Source organism: Lutjanus erythropterus, chromosome 18 (assembly GCF_056507025.1).
Source record: "Lutjanus erythropterus isolate fLutEry1 chromosome 18, fLutEry1.hap2, whole genome shotgun sequence".
NCBI classification, from domain to species: Eukaryota; Metazoa; Chordata; class Actinopteri; order Lutjaniformes; family Lutjanidae; genus Lutjanus; species Lutjanus erythropterus.
This window is the reverse complement of record NC_139334.1, coordinates 16,857,512-16,874,930: the sequence shown is the minus strand read 5'-3', so window position 1 is coordinate 16,874,930 and position 17,419 is coordinate 16,857,512. Positions and strand designations below refer to the sequence as shown.

Below are 17,419 nucleotides of genomic sequence, written 5' to 3'. Positions count from 1 at the left end.
GTGGGAGTTTAGAATTTTATGTCTTCTGCCATAAAATGTAAAATACGTAGTTGTGCATATAGTAGGGTATGTGGTAGATTCTGTCCTCAACATATGTGTGTGCCTTGAGATACATTTAAAAGAACAATAGTCAAACAAAAAAAGTCATTAAAAAACAATCCAAATTCACAAAAAAACCTACACTCACTAAGATTACCTACTTTTTATTGTTATTTTATGGCTGGTTAGTATAATTTGACATATTTTCTCTTCTGTGTAAATGAACACAGGAAGCACAGTAATAGAAAGTTAGAACATAAATATTGATAGTGTTGGTAAACTAGGATTTGTCAGTGTATGGGATCTTTAACTACCTGAATGTTGGCCTGCTGCAGGTGGTGAGACCAAGTGGTGAACAGGTTCTGTCTCATCTGCTGTTCAAAGTAGCCGGCGTAGGTGATGAAAGCTGCAGAGAGCAGACAGTCTCCAGCGATGGTGGACATCTGGTTCTTGAAGGTCTCGCTGGTCTTCTCCCAGCGGTCCCTCTCAGCTGACAGACTCTTCAGCAGGGCTGTGCTGCGGTTCACCTGAGAGGAGAGAAGATCCAGATTTCAGAAAAATGCTGCAAGATACTTAAGTTTGAGGGGAACTAAAGGCCGGTTTGATAACCAGTTACCTTGGCCTCAACAGCAGCCAGGTCGGCCTTGATGGCCTGGGCCTCTGAGATGAGGACTGCGTACTCCTCCTTGTAGCGGGCAATGCTAGCCTCCAGGTCTCTGATCATCTGCTCCACCTCCTCTGCCTTCGTCTTGTTGTCCGTGGCATCATCCTCAAGCTTCTGCAGTTCATTACGCAGAGGTTCCACGCGCTTCAACATGTCGGCATAATTGAGCTGGTGGAGTAGTAGAAGAAGATTAAAGGAGAATGTTAAAGGAGAACTGTCTCCACCCAATTATCACCAAGTTGCTACATCTATCAGCAAATTAAATGTAAGACTTTCATGCCAATGTTAAATAAATTTAAGGCTAATTTTGCAGTAAAACTAAACATTATTGTGCAAATACAGTGTACTTTCCTAAGGAGATAAAAAAATATTGACAATTCAAAATTAGAATTAAGGCAAAATGACAATAACTGGTTGAGTTTAAGAACATTTCTTCACTTTCACTTCCTTACCTGAGCAATGGCCCATTTCACCATAGGCCCACAGGCCAGTGAAGCCCTGTTGACTTGGTCGTAGTTGTAGCTCGGGTTGGAGAGGTAGTTCTTCTTCATTTTCTCACGGATGGAGTCACTGAATAAAGTAGAAATGGTCCAAGAAGTTAGGAAACAGCAGCACATTCAAAATCCAATGCTCCAATGTTAAGTGTGGAACAATTATCATGAATCACAGTAGGGCTGGGCAATATATTGACATATTGATATCATGATATGAGTCTATTTATCATCTGAGAATTTCGATATCATGTGATAAGGCTTTAGTGTTTTGTTTTCTTCCTGGTTTTAAAGACCGCATTATAGTAAAGCGATGCCGTTTTCAATAAATATAAGTATTGAGGAATTTGGTCAAAAACATTGTGATATTTGATTTGGTAGATATCACCCAGCCCTAAATCCTGGTAAATGAAACACTGCACAGGATCATTTAAATTTTGCTTGGGGTGAGGGAAGGGGTGCAATTTCTGCCATCTTCACTGTGAAAAATGCAAAATCACAACAGCAACCACTAACCACAGTGGTCACTGTTACCATTAGGTAATTTTCTGATTCAGTAAAATGAGAAACCTTAAATCAAAGTCTGATCAAATCTGATTATACCTCTGATTGATTATTATCATTTGTGCTCCCATTAAGGACTAGACGGACGTTTTGACACCGGTACCTCATCTCCTCAGAGGAAAAGTTGACTATGCTGGTGATGAAATTGTCCCTGATAATAACTTGTCTGATTTTTTTCCAGTCACTGGTCTCCTCGCCCAGCATAAGGCAGATAGACTCCAAGGCTAGCTTGACAGCGGCTGGAGGATTGGTCATGGCCCGCACTTCTACTAGGTGCTGCCGCTTGATAGAACTCACCGCTAGTTAGGAGGAAGGTGGCACGTGTTTGAGGGAAAGAAGCAGTAAGAGGAGACAGATTGAGGGGTAGAAACGTCAGAAAGAGCCAGAGAGAGAGAGAGAGAGAAGGGGAGAGAGCTTTAGTGAACAAGTGCAGAAAACATTTTTTCTTATTTCACCTGATCTCTTCAGCAGAGAAGTTAACAATAGTGGGGATGAAGTTCTCCCTCATGATGATGGAACGGATCTGCTTCCAGTCGGTCGTGCTCTCTCCCAGGAGCAAGCAGATGGACTCGAGGGCCAGCTTCACAGCGGCAGGAGGGTTGGCCATGGAACGCACCTCCACCAGGTGCTGTTTCTTAATGGACTTAACGGCTATCGACATCAGATGAACAAGGATGTGGATTATGACAGGGAAAGGGCAGTGATGGAGGGAGGATGCAGGTGAAAATCAAGCTGTTAACTGCAAGCCCATACGCCATAAGTGACTATGTGATAACGTTGTAAGAAAAAAAGGGAAAAGTTTGAACAAAGGCAGGTACAGGCCACTGATCTTTTAGCATAATAGTACTGTAGCACATATTATAGTGCATTTACTATATAGATAGTTCCAATCCACAAGACAGTCATGCTCATTGTGTGACAACAACTCCAACGCATTATAAAGACTGCTGTGACAAAATATAATACTGTACCATTCTGAGCCTCAATAACAGCAGGCTCCACCTGGTCCAAGTCCTGTTTGACACTCAGCTGTTTGTCCTTGATCACTTCCTGCTGCTTGTACACAGCCTCCTGGATCTCCTGGCTCATCACCTGGAATCACCATAGCAACAGCGCAAGAGTTCAGTTTGATGCAAAATTTAGCTGAACATGAATGAAACTTAGCTAAAAAAGCCCAACTTATTTTGTTCAGGGAAGAGAATTTATGCTGGACTAATTTTTAGAAACTGAACGGAACAAACCGAGGTTCTAATTTTTGTTGGTTATCTCTGAAACCCTGAAAAGTGGCGTTTTTTTTTTTCCATTCAAATCTGGACTATTCTTGTGTGAATATTTTCATTTTAACTGTTCGGACTTGAACGAAAAGGAATTTTTCTTTGGTCAAATGTGGGATGTTTTATTCTTTCAATACACTGAATTTTCATTTTTGTTAACTACACTATGTTGGATTGTTGCCCTGATTATTTGTGTGTCGTTATTGTGTCTGGTGGTTCAAACCTCTGAAAAGCAAGTTCATGATAGTGTACACATATATCCATGTGAGGAACTAACCTTCAAAAATCTGAAACGGTTAGGTTTGTTTTTAAGAAGAAAAAATAACAATCACAATAGAGTAATATTGATTTACAATTGTTTTTTTTTAAGTGTTCTCAGTATTGAATTCCTTCCTGTGCACCTTTTTCTTTTCAGCCTCCTGCTGGTCTTTGACCATCTTCTTCAGCTTGTCATTGGCAGCAGCATTCTTTGCCTCCAACTCCTGGCTCTTGATTCTCAGGTCACGACGAAGCTCCTCCACCTTGATGAGGCAAGAACAAGAACAATTTAAGAGTCAGACAAGAGTAAACAGCAGCTAGCAAGCACTGATATAACTGACACTCTGGCACTGTGCAAGCACATTTAGTTAAGTTGAAATAAAATACAAAATTACTGCACCTGATCGACAGTCTCCTTGATCTTGCGGAGACCAACGTTGAGGTGCATCTGCTGCTCCTCCAGCTCGCTGCGTTTCTCATTGAAGAGGTTGGCATACTGGTTGATGAAATCCAGGTAGTGACGAGGAGTAATTGCCATCGTGTGACCACCTCGCTTGGCCAGACGGTTGTTAGCCTGTGTAGAGTTAACATGAACTTCACATTAACCAACTGTTCAATGTATTAACTTAAGATTTCCAAATGCCCAATCTTTGTTAAAACAAACACATTAGCCACTACTGCAAACTTGGAAATATCCATACCTGGTGGAGCGTCTGGTGCACAAACACGCAGCCGTTGACAATAGCCTCGCGGTGAGATGGCGGCTGAGGCAGTTTGTCGTAGACGATGGGCATGTAGTCGGGCACCTTGTAGTTTGGTTTCTCCAGATCCATCTTACTGGTGAACTCCTTACCCACCTGATACAGAGCCTCTGTGGACCAGTCTCCAAACCAGTTCAGCACACACCTAACACAAAGAAAAGTTTTCAATTAAGAAACACTATAATCCTGTAGTATCTTCTCCCTGCTGCTCACTGATGAATTTATGCTTGGTTTCCACCATGTGTCCGTACCTGTTGAAGAGGGCAGGAGATGTGGCAGCTCTGTCCTTCAGGCCCTCTGATGATGGGTTCATGGTGAAAACAACATGGAGGTTCCTGATGACTTGACTGGTGAACCACTTGTACAGCTCCTCGTGTGTGTCAAGCATCAGACCCTCTTTCTGAGCTCCCTCCTTACACTGAGTCATCAGGGTGGCGTACTCATCTCCCTCAAACAGCCCAGGAACCTACAAACAACAGGGAACATTATACAAAACAAAAGTTAAGTAAAAGCTATCTTATCTTAGAAACCTAAAAGACAGTGTTGTCATCTTGTACTGAAGCACAACAGAAAACGATGGCAGCATGTTACCTCTCCGTTGGCCAGCAGTGTGTTCATTCTCTCAAGGAAACCAGAATCCAGCACGTTGGACTCATCCATGATGAAGGCGATCTTCTCGTTCTTACAACCTGAGCGACGCAGCACGGTACGCAGGTCCTCATCAAAGTCCTCTCCAGTGTATTTCCTGTGGACCTGAAAACACACAATTTTAATATTGATCTCTGGGTTACGTTAAAGTTGCTTCCATTCAACAACAGAAATATACATGAGCACAGAAATATTATACAAAACAGAAGTATATTATAATATGTGCATTAAACTACAATATATATTGAAAAATAGATACTAAAATTATATATTACAATAGATAAACAACAGCATATATAAACAACGTTGAAAATAGGGGTCTATAAATAAGTGTGGTAAGATGAAGGAAAATTATACATTATAAACAGACAGGCAACTGTGGTAATATATCTTCACATGTGTTGTACAAACCTTGATCTGGTACACACTAAGTCCATTCATCCAAGCTACGAAGCGAGACAGAGTTGTTTTTCCTGCTCCACTCACACCGATCAGCAGCAGATGGCCTTGAGGCTGACGGAAAATTCTGCAGGAGGACATACAGTTTTATTATTTTCGCCAAAACATTTATTTCAGGACTGAAATTCTCTTTCCTTGATTATTTCCATACTTACACCAGATTAAAAGTCAATTAGCAGCTGAACACTGCGTTACTCACCGGTCAATTCTGAGGACGTGGTCCAGCACCTCATTGAAGAGCACCAGAGGGACGTCCAGCTCCTCCTCATAGAAGACCTTCAGGCGGGCCTTCACGTAGTCCCTCAGCTCCTCCTGTTCCACTGGGATATAGTCCTACATCAAACAAACAATAAATTCAGTGAATGCAGAAAGAAAACACCCAAACTTGACAACAATTCTCAGTATTTCCGCATCATCACCAAAACAGGAATGTCACAGCAGAATCAGCCTGTTTCTGTTTACCTTTGAGAGCCAGTTGCTGTAGAGAATCGGCCTGTTCAGAGCCTTGTCCTTATCAATGTTGGGGAAGTGTTTGAGAGCAACCATGTCAATGTTCTCATCTGTCCACCTTCTCTCTTCATCACCAACCAACCTGGAAAAAGACGAAACACATTGTCACCAAAGTATTCATTCATTCAAAACACAACTGGAGTAGATAAAAATATTATCTTCTTTGAGTGGTAAAGCTCAGCCTCTCTGCACTCACCTGTCCTGGAAGAGACGGAGAGCTTCATGGGCCCAGATTCGGATGAGTCCCTCCACAGGCAGAGTCTCAAGTGGCCGCAGGGCCTCGAATATACCTCTCACCCAGCGGGTCATCTCTCTGGGAGAGTAGATGTAGTGAGGCTGGGTATCCTGAGTGAACCGCTCCTGAATGGAAAAAGGTTAAACGGGACATGAGGACAAATTAGTCATAGTGTGCACAAAAGAACTGAAAAATTATCAATAAAATACATTTCGTTTCTTGTTTGTGTGCTAGTTTCTGTGAGTAAACGTGATATTTGATTTAAATACAGATTCTTGGTAGTTTTTTGTAACTTTTAAAAGTATTTTTCAAGATCTGAAGCAGCACAGTGACATATAACTTAAGTAAACAGCAAATAATGGAAAAATAAAAAAAATAAAAAAAAACATTAAGTGAGAAAAAACAAACAAAACCGGTTGCAAAAATTATACTTTAAATCATAATAAAGTACTAAATGCATATTACATTCATATTCACAGGACATTCTCTCAATTGTTCTATCACTGATCTTAGTTTTAATAATTTAATGTACCTGAGACATGGTGTAGAACTCCACCATAGCAGCAGTAAGAGGCTCAGCATAGGTACGCAGAGATGGGATGAGGCGCAGCATGGCACGGTTGAAAGTTCCATAAATCTGGGTTAGAGAGGCGGGGCCTGGATAGTCCACATACACCACAGGAACATGACGCAGGAACCTAAAAACAGCATGCCACAACAAGGTCACTATTAGGGCTCAAGTTTTTCCATTTCTGTTAATTATGGTATTAATCATATTAATGTTTTAATCAGGTGTAAAGTCTGAGAAATGCACCTGTGTGTAAGAGGCTTTCTGCCAGGGTCAGTGGGAGGATTACAGGCTCCAACAAACTGGATTCTCTCCAGTTTGACCCAAGTCTGGTCTGAGGTGCGGTAGAAACCTCCATGTTCCACCATCTGCAAAGGAAACACAACAGTATTCATCATTGTACTGCATTTAAAATTCAAGGAGGTCCCATAAAATAGCCAACATGTAACGTACCTGTCTGATGAAAGAGATGACTCTCTGTGTGCCGTACTTGTCCATGTCTGGCAGATTGATCTCATCACAGAACAACACCAGCCACTTGCCCAGCTGGACGGGGGCGAGGACCACACCGTTGGGGGTACGGCGGTACTCGCAGTAATGGTCGAAGGTCTTCAGGAGCAGCTCGGGGGTGGTGGCACTGGAGAAGTTCAGACCCACAACCTGGAAGCAAGTTGTAGGAAATTTTGAAAATTAGAGATGTTGACAATGGTACATAACTATTCTTAGTTTCAACCCAGTTCATTCAGCCGTTTAAAGTATGCACTATATAACTCCAGTGTACATAATTAGCTAACAAAAAAGTTTTTTTTTCCAACCAGTTTCTCACCTCCATATCAGGCAATGCTCTGAGGGCACTGAACAGAGTCATGGTCTTTCCAGAGCCAGGAGGTCCACACAGCACCAGTGGCTTGTGCTCAGCCAGCCATGTGTAAAGCAACGCCTCATGGCGAACAGTGTCCAGGGTGGGAACCACAACATCTGGGGATGCCACCTTGTGGGTCTCCACCTCGATCTGGGGCACCTTGCCCTGCCAGGACTGCCACTCACCAGAGATGCACACCTAAACAATGCAAAGGAAATGACATATAATAGTTAACGTCTTCTGGTTTGAATCCCTGTGTCTCCAAGACACTGAAAGCAAACATTTTCTTTAAAATTTACACAAGAGAAGAATCAGTAACTGTTTAAGCACTAAGAAGCTGTACCTCATAGTCAATGATGGGGACATTAGGAGCAGCAGGGAGAGGTACAGTTGTGATGCGACGGATGTACTCTCCAAGCTCAGCTCTCATCTTCAGCCGTCCGTCACCAGAGAACGACCACAGCACAGAGTAGATCAGATATTTCTGTAGAAAGACAATGCCACAAAATTGTTAAGTTCTAAGAAAATGCATATATTTTGCAGCCATTAAGTAGCAAAATATGTACGCTTCTTCTTTTCATTGTATACACACAGTAGAACAGCACCTGCATGTATTTTTCCAGCTGATCAATGGGCATGGGGAAATCGGGGTGGTTGTTGTTGTAGAGCGCCACATTACGGCAGGCCTGGTGCATCATTGAGAACAGGGAACCCAAGCAGCGCAGGCGGGTGAAGTCCATGATGTGCTCCATCTTGGAGGCATGCTCTAAGGCCTTGATCACCAGGCCTGTGGAAGTGAAGTACGGCTGCAGGATGGCTGCAACATCACGCTGGATCTAGAGTAAAACATGCAACAGGACATCAGTTAAGACAAGATGGTATAAAATATAATTGAAATAATTGCTGCACATTTTTCTTAATTAAGACATGTTGTTTTTTTTCTTAGCGTGTTTTCTACCTGCAACATTGGTGATGCACTCTCTTCCTCATCATCTGTGCCCTTCCTCTGGCGCTGAGCTTCATCCTCTCCCTCGTCCAGTGGGATGCTGCGAATCCGAGCCAGGAAGTTGTTGAAGATCATGTCTGTGCTGAGGACATCCTCACTGAACCAGACCATACCACAGCGAGACACAGTGGCCAGTGTGGCATACTTCAGGTCCTGGACTTCAAACATTACACGCACCTAGGCAGAGAGAAAATAATTCCACGTCAGTACAGCTTTCACCACCTTCTGTTTTTGTCTAATAATGAAACAAAACAGACATCTGTGTTTGAAGTGCTGTTCTCTTACATTTGGTGGTAAGCTGAGACGCTCTCCGTTGGGAAGGGTGAGCAGCTTGTTGTCATCCAGAACCGAGTTGAGATTTTCAACCCATTCAGGGTCAACGTCGCCATCGAAGATGATCCACTGGCGCTTCTGCAGTTCACCTCGAACATTGTCAATGATCCTAAAATGGTCAAAAATAGATAATATTACAATTCGATATAATACCAATGCTTTTTTTGTTAGAATTTTACCAATATATATATCATTCTTTTAAACTGGCATGTATTTTTCAAAATAGTGGTCTTTTTTAGGGGGGAAAAATGAAATAAAGTAAAAGGCTTCTCATGTCTCATGTTTCCATAGTCATGTGACACAGGTCAGCTAAAGATGTCACTCAGGGATGTTTTTTGGCACAAACATTATACAAAAGTGCTGAAAACATTTGAAAGTGATGCAGCCACACATATTGTGGATTTCTATAATATTACTAGATCAGTTTTTGAAGCAGCTGATACCAGATGAGTAGCTTGTGGTTTGTATCAATCACATAGACTTTACCAGTTATTTTTTTAAAAGTCTTACTTGACAATATCAAGATAAAATGAGTAGATTTAAATCCTTAATAATGACGTGTGCTACAGAACTTACTTCCTAAGGATGTGTGTGAACAAGCCGTCGGTCCATTCACGTGTGTTGGGGTCCAGGGTTCCGTACAGGTGGTCCTTGCTGATGGCCTTGGGGTCGATGATGTGGGCGACACCCTCAACACCTTCCAGCCTCTCCAGGGCTTTGAGCAGCACCCTCCACGCCAAGGTCTTCCCACTACCTGAAGGTCCCACCATCATCAGACCGTGGTTGATTTGTGTGATCTGGTAGAGCTGGAGCACCTAGAAGGAGATGAATGACGGTGTTTACACAAAGTAGAGAAACTACTCACCATGTAAGCAAGGCTGTATTAACTCTATTTAGTCACGTACCTTTTCCACCCACATGCTGCCCACGTCATCACCATCTCCATAGGTGAGGTACATCTCCGCGCAGACTTTCTTCAGCTCCTCCCTCAGAGCGGTCATCTCCCCACGCATGTACTGGACTCCAGGGAAGACATCTGACAGCAGGCTGAACAGCAGAGGGATGTCCTCCGCCACCAGCTTGGGAACCATGGTCTCGCACACACTCTGGATGAGGATCTACAGTAACAAGACAGAGTGGAATAACCAGTCCTGCTCCAGATTTGCCAGAGCTGCCAAAATTTAGTAACAAAACAACACATAAACTTCACTACTGTATGTCCTACAATATGGAATTATCTGTACCTCCTGTTCAGGAAGGTTCTCAGCGATCTCATTCTCATCAACAACCTCTCCACGCTCTAGTTTCTCCTTCTTGATCCTCTGGATTCTCTCACGCTTGACATTTCCAGCACTGATCAGCACGCTCTTGAGAGCTCGAAGGCCGAAGTCATAGTGACTCTGGGAGGACAGCTGCTCGTCACACAGCCTGAAGCGGAAGCAGGGGACAAGTTCAGAGATGAAATACCTCTCAAAATTCTATTAAAATTACATGCATTTCCTTAAACAGAACATACTTGAAGAAAGGCACAATCTTCTTGGCGAGGATCTCAGCTGTACGGAAGCCTTGAGAGTACAGCATGACCTGGGCGATGAGCTGGCGGTCAGGCTTAGTCATGGCCAAGCTACGGAACAGCTTCTTCAGATTGTCGGGCAGGTTGGAGCGGCCAGCGTAACCGGGATTCATGGTGATGAAGATGGCCATGTCTGGGCTCACCTTCACCTGCTTGTTCAGGAGCTCTGTGGTGACGGGCACACCTAAGAGGGGATGAAAAAATTTGTTATCTACAATGTTGTTCTCTGGTAAAAAAAAAAGGTGGAGAATTGAATGCCTTTAAAACTTTTCCTTCATACTGTTTTTTTTTTTTAAATGAAGAAAATTTTAGTAAATAGTCACAGACTCTGTTATTTAAAAAAGGTACAAACAGTTGTGCACATTAAAAGGCCAGTCTCTTTACACATGACACCTGATTTCCCACATGTATTGTACGTACTCCTATCTCTGTTGGGGTTGCTGTGCTCCCTCAAGGCCACCTGGATATACTGGACCTGCTGGGAGACAGCAGAGAGCATCCTCTCCTCCAGTCGGTTGAACTCATCAAAGCAGCCCCACGCTCCCACCTGGCACAGACCCACGAAGATACGACCCATGGCCTAAAAAAGAGGAGTTAACAAAAGAGATTTGCGGGTTAAATGACTATAATGTCAAACTTTACTACTTTTTCCGTTTAGGAAAAGCAACTGACAATCACAAGAATGAGACTGAATGTAGTGATGTACCTGGAAATCGAATGTCTCATCACAGTTGAAGACCAGGACAAAGCGGCCCAGCTGGTGACCGAGAGCTTTCACTGACTCCGTCTTCCCTGTGCCAGCAGGACCTAGATGGAGGACAATTAATCAAATATTTTTTCCATCAGCGACTGAATTTTTTCCCCATTTTCTGGTAAAGATGTGCAGTCAGACAGTCTCAGTAGCTCAAACATTCACAGATCTCCACAGAACTTTTTGTGTTACATGTCAACATGTAAAATGCAGAAACCTACCAGTACTATGTCAACAGCACTTCTATGTGTGCTCTGACATGGATGAACGTATACCTGATGGTCAGCGGTTGTATGAATGTTGACATCTTAACTGCTGAGGCAGCAAGCAACACAACTGTCTTCATTCAAGTTTATGTTCCTCCAGTCGTTACGCACTTGCAAGCAAGCCAATGCAAGAGCGCCTTTGTGGGAGGATATTGACTCAAGATTTTTTAACCATGATGGAAAAATCTGATGGCCATTTTTGTGAATTTGATACATTAAAACATGGAGGACGATATACCTTAACATTAAGTAAATCACACGCAACTCTATCAAACAGAGTACATTGCGGAGGTTAACTCAACCTCGGAACAACCTCTGTGACATTTTTTTTTATGTTAACCATTTACTTTTCTTAAGAAACAAAGTCTCCATTTCTTGCATGTTAAAAACAAACAAACAACTGCTTTCATACCAAATGGTGACCCTCCAAGGCGGGCCTCCAGAGCCTGGGTCATGGTGAGATAGCAGCGGTCTGTCAGTGGCGTCTGGACGAGCTTGTCCTGGACTCCCAGGTACTCAAAGCCATAGTTGAACTTAGCGTTGGCCATCTGAATGGACAGCTGCTGCAGGACGTCTGTCTGCTTGGGGTCAAAGTAGAAGCGCATCTGGCTGAGCCACTCGAAGGACTTGGGGTTGTCGATCTTGTTCTTGATCAGAGTTCTGGTCACGTCACGCTGGTGCACCAGTTCTGTGATCTAAGATGGAGCAGAAAACAGATTTCAGACACTTTTTCCATTGGACAACATTCTTTTACAGCTGTTCTTTAAAAAAGAAACAAAAAATTCCATCTAACCAGGTGCTCAAGTTTCCTCCTGCGGAGCGGAGGCTGCTCCATCAGCACGGTGTCAGCCAGCACATTGAGGGTGGCCTCAACGTTTGACAGCACTCCCTGCATGGGTGACATGTCTCCACCACCAGAGATGGTGGTCAGGGCAGACTCGATGTTCTCAGACCAGGCGATCTGAGTGGACAGGACCACCAGCTGGGCCTGTGGACAGAAGAAACAGATCAGGTGAAATTATTGCCTGATTTCCATGCATGTTAAATAACTTCCTGTGTATAATAAATGCCCAAAATACCAACCTGGTAACGATCAATCCAGGTGATGTACTGACTCAGGTCGACGGCTGTGCCCTTGTTGAACCCTGTGACCTCTGTGACAGACTCGGCCAGTAGCTTGGCCAGCGTCACCCTCATCTCCTTCTCCACCAGCGTCAGCCACTCGTTGATCTTGGGGTGCTCTGTGATGGAGACAGGTGTCTTATAGTGAATCTCTTCACCCTCACGGGAGGAGATTCCCAGCACCACAGTGTTGTCCTCGTTCAGCAGGATGCTGGAAACTCCAGCAAACATCTTCTTGAAGTGCTTCTGCAGTTTGGCCACGTTCTTGCTGTTGCCGATGATTTCAAGCAAGTCCTCGTCTCCCACGAAGTAGAACCTGAGAAAGAAAAGAGTGAGCAGTTGGATCGGATCAGTGTTTATACAATTGTTAATGTCAGTATTTATATTTTTTAACCATTTTATTTTAAGCCATGTTTATACCCATCTATATATCTACATATGGTTCAAACAACAAAACCATATTTCTTCTGTTTGATTACATTTTTTGTTGTTGATTTTTCATTTGTTTTGGAAATGTAAAAATGTGCTTCCCATATCAATAAAGCTCTTTTGAAATGAATGTATGAATTGGTCACAGTGATTCCAAACATTCAAAATAATCACACTCCCTTCACCCTGTATCATTTTCTTACCTGGGGAATGAGGATCTTTCTCTCTCCAGGTATTCTCCAAGGGCTTTCTGGATTTTTCCCAGAAGGTCGGCCAGTCGCTCCAGAGATCTCTGCACTCCCTGAATGTTCAGCACATCCATCACGAGGGGAGACTTTGTCACCTTCTTCATCAGTGCCAAGAACTCTGTGCTGATACTGTGGAACAAAGACAGAGAGACTGATTTAAGCAGGATGTAGCAGAAAATATTGCTCCAGAAGAAATTTGTGGTTTGTTAAGAAAAGAAATTGTAAAAATAAAGGTCCTTCATTTACCTCTGGAATCTTTGGGTTTCTACAGGCAGCAGATGTTTGATGTCAGCACTGCCAGTGAAGATGCCTTCCAGATAGACCCAGCGACGCTGGACATCAATCCAGACATCAAACAGAGCCATGATGCGATTCAGCTTGTCCTCCCAGCTCAGGGCATCTTCTTCAAACACCTGGGAGGAAGAAAGAAGAGGAAGTGGTGTTGATGCAGTCCTGAAAAATCAAGTATCTTTATAATCTTAAACTACTGTCTTTAAGAAAACAAGATGTCATTCTGTTTACTTTGTAGTACGGAGACAATTTCATGGCAGACACGCTGTTGATATGTTCTTTGACTTTGTTGAAGAGGTCATCCCAGCCTCTGATCAGACGACACTTGTTCTGGTAGTTCACCAGGTCAAGCTCATACGAATTCCACACCTCACGGATCTGAGGACCAAAAACCAGAGAATTATTATTAAAAAGGAGACATTTTTAATGATTTGGATTTAAAGCTGTAGAGAGTTGTACTATTGGTACTGAAGGCCTCCTCTTTTCACCTGTTTGAGGAACTCCTCCAAAGCCATCTCTCCCTGAGCAACCAGGAGGACGTCCTTCACCACCATCTCATTCTTCTGCAGATCCACATCCCAGATCTGTCCCAGGGTCAGCTCTGACAGGACCCAGTTCACATGCAGACGTTTCATCAGTTGCTTCCAGTGGCGGTCCTTCAGAGCCTCTGATTTCAGTTCAATCACCAACATGTTAACCTGGTGAGAGAAAGGAAAACGTAGAGAAGTTAATAACCTAACTTTTTTGTGAGCCAGAATTTGTTGTTAGTGGGATAAACCAGCTGCCTTACCTTGAGGTATCCTTTAAGCAGCCTCTGGACGTACTCGTAGGAGGCGTACTGCCTCAGTCTTGCTTGGAAGTTCTTCAGCTGATTCAGAAGAGCATCCAGACTCTGGCGAAGCTACAACCCAAAAACACAAGTACAGTTAAATGCTAAGAATATCACAAATTAACAACAGAAATGCAATGACTTGAATGATTACTGTAGAACTGTTACCTTGCGAGGCTGTACAGACACCCATGGCTGTTCTTTCATCTGGTCGATCTGCTCCCAGACCTTTGACAGCTCAGACCAAACCTCCTTCAGGTCATGCAGCTCCTCTAGTGCCACCTACCCCACAAAGACAAAACAAATCAAAAGAAAAAAAAAAGCAGTTTTGCTTTTTGGCATTGTAAAGTAAAGTAAGAGCTGTAACTCATGCATAATGGGTTGAATATTACTGAGTGAGATATCTGCGGTTGTTTGGTCTTTGATTGGTGATTTAAAATGCTTTTAATGTCAATGTTTGCTGGCATTACCTGCACCCTCTCCTCACTGCCGCTGAGCAGGCCGGTGTCAGTGAGCTCCAGGGCTTCCTTGGCTCTGGCACATTTCTCCCTTTCATCCTTTAGACGGCCAAAGTTGCCCTCATAGATTGTCAGAGACTGAAGGGCTTCCTCTGGACGCAGATTACCCTGGAGAAGCAGATTACCAATTAGACATAAAAAAGTCAAATAATTCAGTTTTAAAACTTAAGTTATTTTAGCCACAATAGAAAATGTACAAATAATATTATACCATTTTAACAATTAGCATTTATCCATTACAGAAAGCATCAACTAGGGTTGACTGTACTGTATAATGTATTTTAATTAATTTAATTAGATGATTTAATTTCTCTTACAGCAACTGGTTTGGTCTTCTCCCAGTCATTGAGCAGGTCAGTGGTGCGGTTTTCCACTGCTTTGTCCTCCTGCACAATCTTCATCTGCAGGTTGGCCACCTGCTGCTGGATAGCAGTGTCCTTGCGCTTCATGATGTCACTGAAGGCGCCCCATTCTCCCTCAATGTTGTCAATGTAGAGCCAAGATGGAGGGAACTGGAATCTCTGCTTCTCCAGCAAACGCTGTCCATTGCGGAACAACTAAAAGGCAAAAGAAGGGAGGAAATGATTGCATTGTTTTTCTTAAAGCATCCACTGTTACACTACAAAAGAATGACGGAAAGGATATTCAGTGTTTGAGAGGACTTATTTGAGTACTTACGTCCACATTTTTCTCAAACTGTTTGATCTTGCGCTTCAGAGTCTGGACATACGTGATGAAGTTGACAGCATCTGAAGTGCTCGCTGTGTCCACAGAATGTTGCTCCAGTTCTTGGCGGGACTACAGAGGAAACAAAAAAATAAAGGTGATAAGAGAGAACTCTTGTTAATAGAAGAATCTTCTGATGAGCTTCTTGTAGAAATCAATGCTACAAAGTTTCTTTTATCATGTGTTACCTTCGAGATCTGAGCATGGAAGTCCTGCATGTTCTGACCGAGCATCTGTCCAAACTTGCTGAGCACTTCTTTGTGCCAAGAGTCGTACTTCAAGTTCACCTTGGACTGGACCTGTTGTCAGGAACAAACACAAACACTTAACAAAAAGCCCTTATAACTGACTTCTAACTGGACATTTATTGTAGAAGGCGGTGTAGAAAATAAATCTTCAAATTGCTTCAGAATTAAACAAAATTGCACCAATCAGGGTGTTTATGTCAAAGAAACCTACTGCTTCTCTTTAAATAAGGGTTGACAATATAACATTTTGTCTAACATGGACTTTTTTATGACCTTTGAGAGAGTTTGTCTTTTGAGAAATAATGTTCTAGAACTGTAAGTCATCATTACCTTGCCATAGTCGATGACCACAGGTCCAAACTCTTTGCGTGTCTCTGCATTGTCAAAGGTTCCACGTGCTTTGCGGATCTGGACGAGCAGGGCCTGCCACTTAGTAAGATCTTCACCCAGACGGTTGTAGATGTTCTCAGCTTGCATGTCCCACAAGCACTGGTACTGCAGCCACACCTGGAAGTGGACAATGAAGAAAAGAGATGCTCAAAAACTAATGTACACATAGAAGACAAAAGAAGTTGGCATTTCATTTAATTACATCTGTTCCTCAAACAGCAGTAAAAGTTTTCACACATTTTTCTGTCATTATAATAAGATGCTTCTTACCTTGACATACTGCTCCACCTCATTGACAATATCTTCCACTGCATTGTAGGCCTCCTCTAAGGCTGCAGGGCCGTCTGGCATCCTGGTCAGGGCATTTCTGTAGAACTTCTCTTCCTCTGACAGCTCGTAGTGAACTCCCACCTGGTGAGGAGGAACAGATTAGCTTAAAACAAAGCAACAGCACAAGTGTAACAGGACACAAAATTATGCTGTCTATATATTTTTTCTGTATGAGACGAAAATAGAATCTATGTTTGGTAGATAAAGCGGCTTGTACCTACATATTTGCATACCACAAACATTCAGACATGCATTCATGTCATGGCTTTCTGAAGAGGAAATCGCAGCCCAACTGTTCAAACATCCCTACCTGGTATCTCTGGCTCTGGATCCTGGGGAGGGAAAGGATGACCATCTTCCAGGCGAACATCTCCTGGTACAGCTTGTAGCGACAGTCTTCAATCGGAGGGTTCAGGTAGATCACCTGATTAGTAATCCTAAGCTCATGGATGACATTCTGGGAAAAGAAAATAACAGAATAGTTAGTCAGCTGTGTCCAGGAAATAAGTGAAGACAGAGCCACAACAGTCAGTCACGATGGTTACCTTGATCTTGGGCTCCCCTCCGGGTTTGTGGCTCACTTGTGGAGCCTCTGTGTCCATGTCCACATCAGCCTTGTCCTCGACCTGTCCGCGGAGCACCTGGGTCCAGGCTTTAAGGCCAGCCTGCAGACGCACTCCCAGGATACGTTCAATCTACAGAAAGAAAACAAACATGAATGAAAATGTTAAAGTATTTACATTTCCAACTCAAAACGGTCACAGTATAACGCGAATGTAGTGCCAACCTCGATGTCGAGCTTGTTGACCCAGATGGGCAGGTTGGAGTAGGAGTGCAGATTCAGGTCGTCCACAGCCTTCTGGACACGGTTGAGGATGTCAGTGAAGGTCTTGTGGTCGAACATGCAGGTGTCCAGAGAGCGAACCTCCAGATCAATTTTCTCCTCGATCAGTAAGAGGTCGTCCACCTAGAAAACAACATACAGCAGAAAAAATACATTAGAATTAGTTTTCAGAGCAAATACGC

General features: G+C 43.1%; 1 protein-coding gene across 2 annotated transcripts in view; it reads right to left on the bottom strand.

Annotated features, from left to right (window-relative positions):
- dync1h1 (dynein, cytoplasmic 1, heavy chain 1) overlaps positions 1-17,419 on the bottom strand; it is a 32,886-nt gene that overhangs the window by 8,554 nt on the left and 6,913 nt on the right. The window contains exons 10-55 of one of the 2 annotated variants that reach the window (XM_084741956.1): positions 17,181-17,360; positions 16,939-17,088; positions 16,704-16,850; positions 16,334-16,474; positions 16,004-16,180; positions 15,614-15,724; positions 15,378-15,497; positions 15,017-15,256; positions 14,652-14,807; positions 14,350-14,463; positions 14,143-14,253; positions 13,841-14,050; positions 13,584-13,730; positions 13,308-13,474; positions 13,017-13,190; positions 12,346-12,700; positions 12,056-12,250; positions 11,675-11,957; positions 10,952-11,052; positions 10,666-10,825; positions 10,189-10,429; positions 9,917-10,100; positions 9,578-9,790; positions 9,249-9,487; positions 8,625-8,781; positions 8,292-8,516; positions 7,939-8,169; positions 7,677-7,817; positions 7,298-7,531; positions 6,925-7,131; positions 6,718-6,839; positions 6,436-6,601; positions 5,865-6,028; positions 5,621-5,750; positions 5,358-5,491; positions 5,111-5,225; positions 4,643-4,804; positions 4,303-4,517; positions 3,992-4,196; positions 3,691-3,864; positions 3,434-3,553; positions 2,730-2,850; positions 2,214-2,409; positions 1,156-1,273; positions 656-871; positions 354-566 (exon numbers count right to left, since the gene is read on the bottom strand). In XM_084741956.1, coding sequence (XP_084598082.1) covers positions 354-566; positions 656-871; positions 1,156-1,273; positions 2,214-2,409; positions 2,730-2,850; positions 3,434-3,553; positions 3,691-3,864; positions 3,992-4,196; positions 4,303-4,517; positions 4,643-4,804; positions 5,111-5,225; positions 5,358-5,491; positions 5,621-5,750; positions 5,865-6,028; positions 6,436-6,601; positions 6,718-6,839; positions 6,925-7,131; positions 7,298-7,531; positions 7,677-7,817; positions 7,939-8,169; positions 8,292-8,516; positions 8,625-8,781; positions 9,249-9,487; positions 9,578-9,790; positions 9,917-10,100; positions 10,189-10,429; positions 10,666-10,825; positions 10,952-11,052; positions 11,675-11,957; positions 12,056-12,250; positions 12,346-12,700; positions 13,017-13,190; positions 13,308-13,474; positions 13,584-13,730; positions 13,841-14,050; positions 14,143-14,253; positions 14,350-14,463; positions 14,652-14,807; positions 15,017-15,256; positions 15,378-15,497; positions 15,614-15,724; positions 16,004-16,180; positions 16,334-16,474; positions 16,704-16,850; positions 16,939-17,088; positions 17,181-17,360 — 8,082 coding nt within the window. Of the gene's footprint in view, positions 1-353; positions 567-655; positions 872-1,155; positions 1,274-1,861; positions 2,058-2,213; positions 2,410-2,729; positions 2,851-3,433; positions 3,554-3,690; positions 3,865-3,991; positions 4,197-4,302; positions 4,518-4,642; positions 4,805-5,110; positions 5,226-5,357; positions 5,492-5,620; positions 5,751-5,864; positions 6,029-6,435; positions 6,602-6,717; positions 6,840-6,924; positions 7,132-7,297; positions 7,532-7,676; positions 7,818-7,938; positions 8,170-8,291; positions 8,517-8,624; positions 8,782-9,248; positions 9,488-9,577; positions 9,791-9,916; positions 10,101-10,188; positions 10,430-10,665; positions 10,826-10,951; positions 11,053-11,674; positions 11,958-12,055; positions 12,251-12,345; positions 12,701-13,016; positions 13,191-13,307; positions 13,475-13,583; positions 13,731-13,840; positions 14,051-14,142; positions 14,254-14,349; positions 14,464-14,651; positions 14,808-15,016; positions 15,257-15,377; positions 15,498-15,613; positions 15,725-16,003; positions 16,181-16,333; positions 16,475-16,703; positions 16,851-16,938; positions 17,089-17,180; positions 17,361-17,419 lie in introns of both variants that reach the window. The other variant, XM_084741957.1, reaches the window with a different exon arrangement.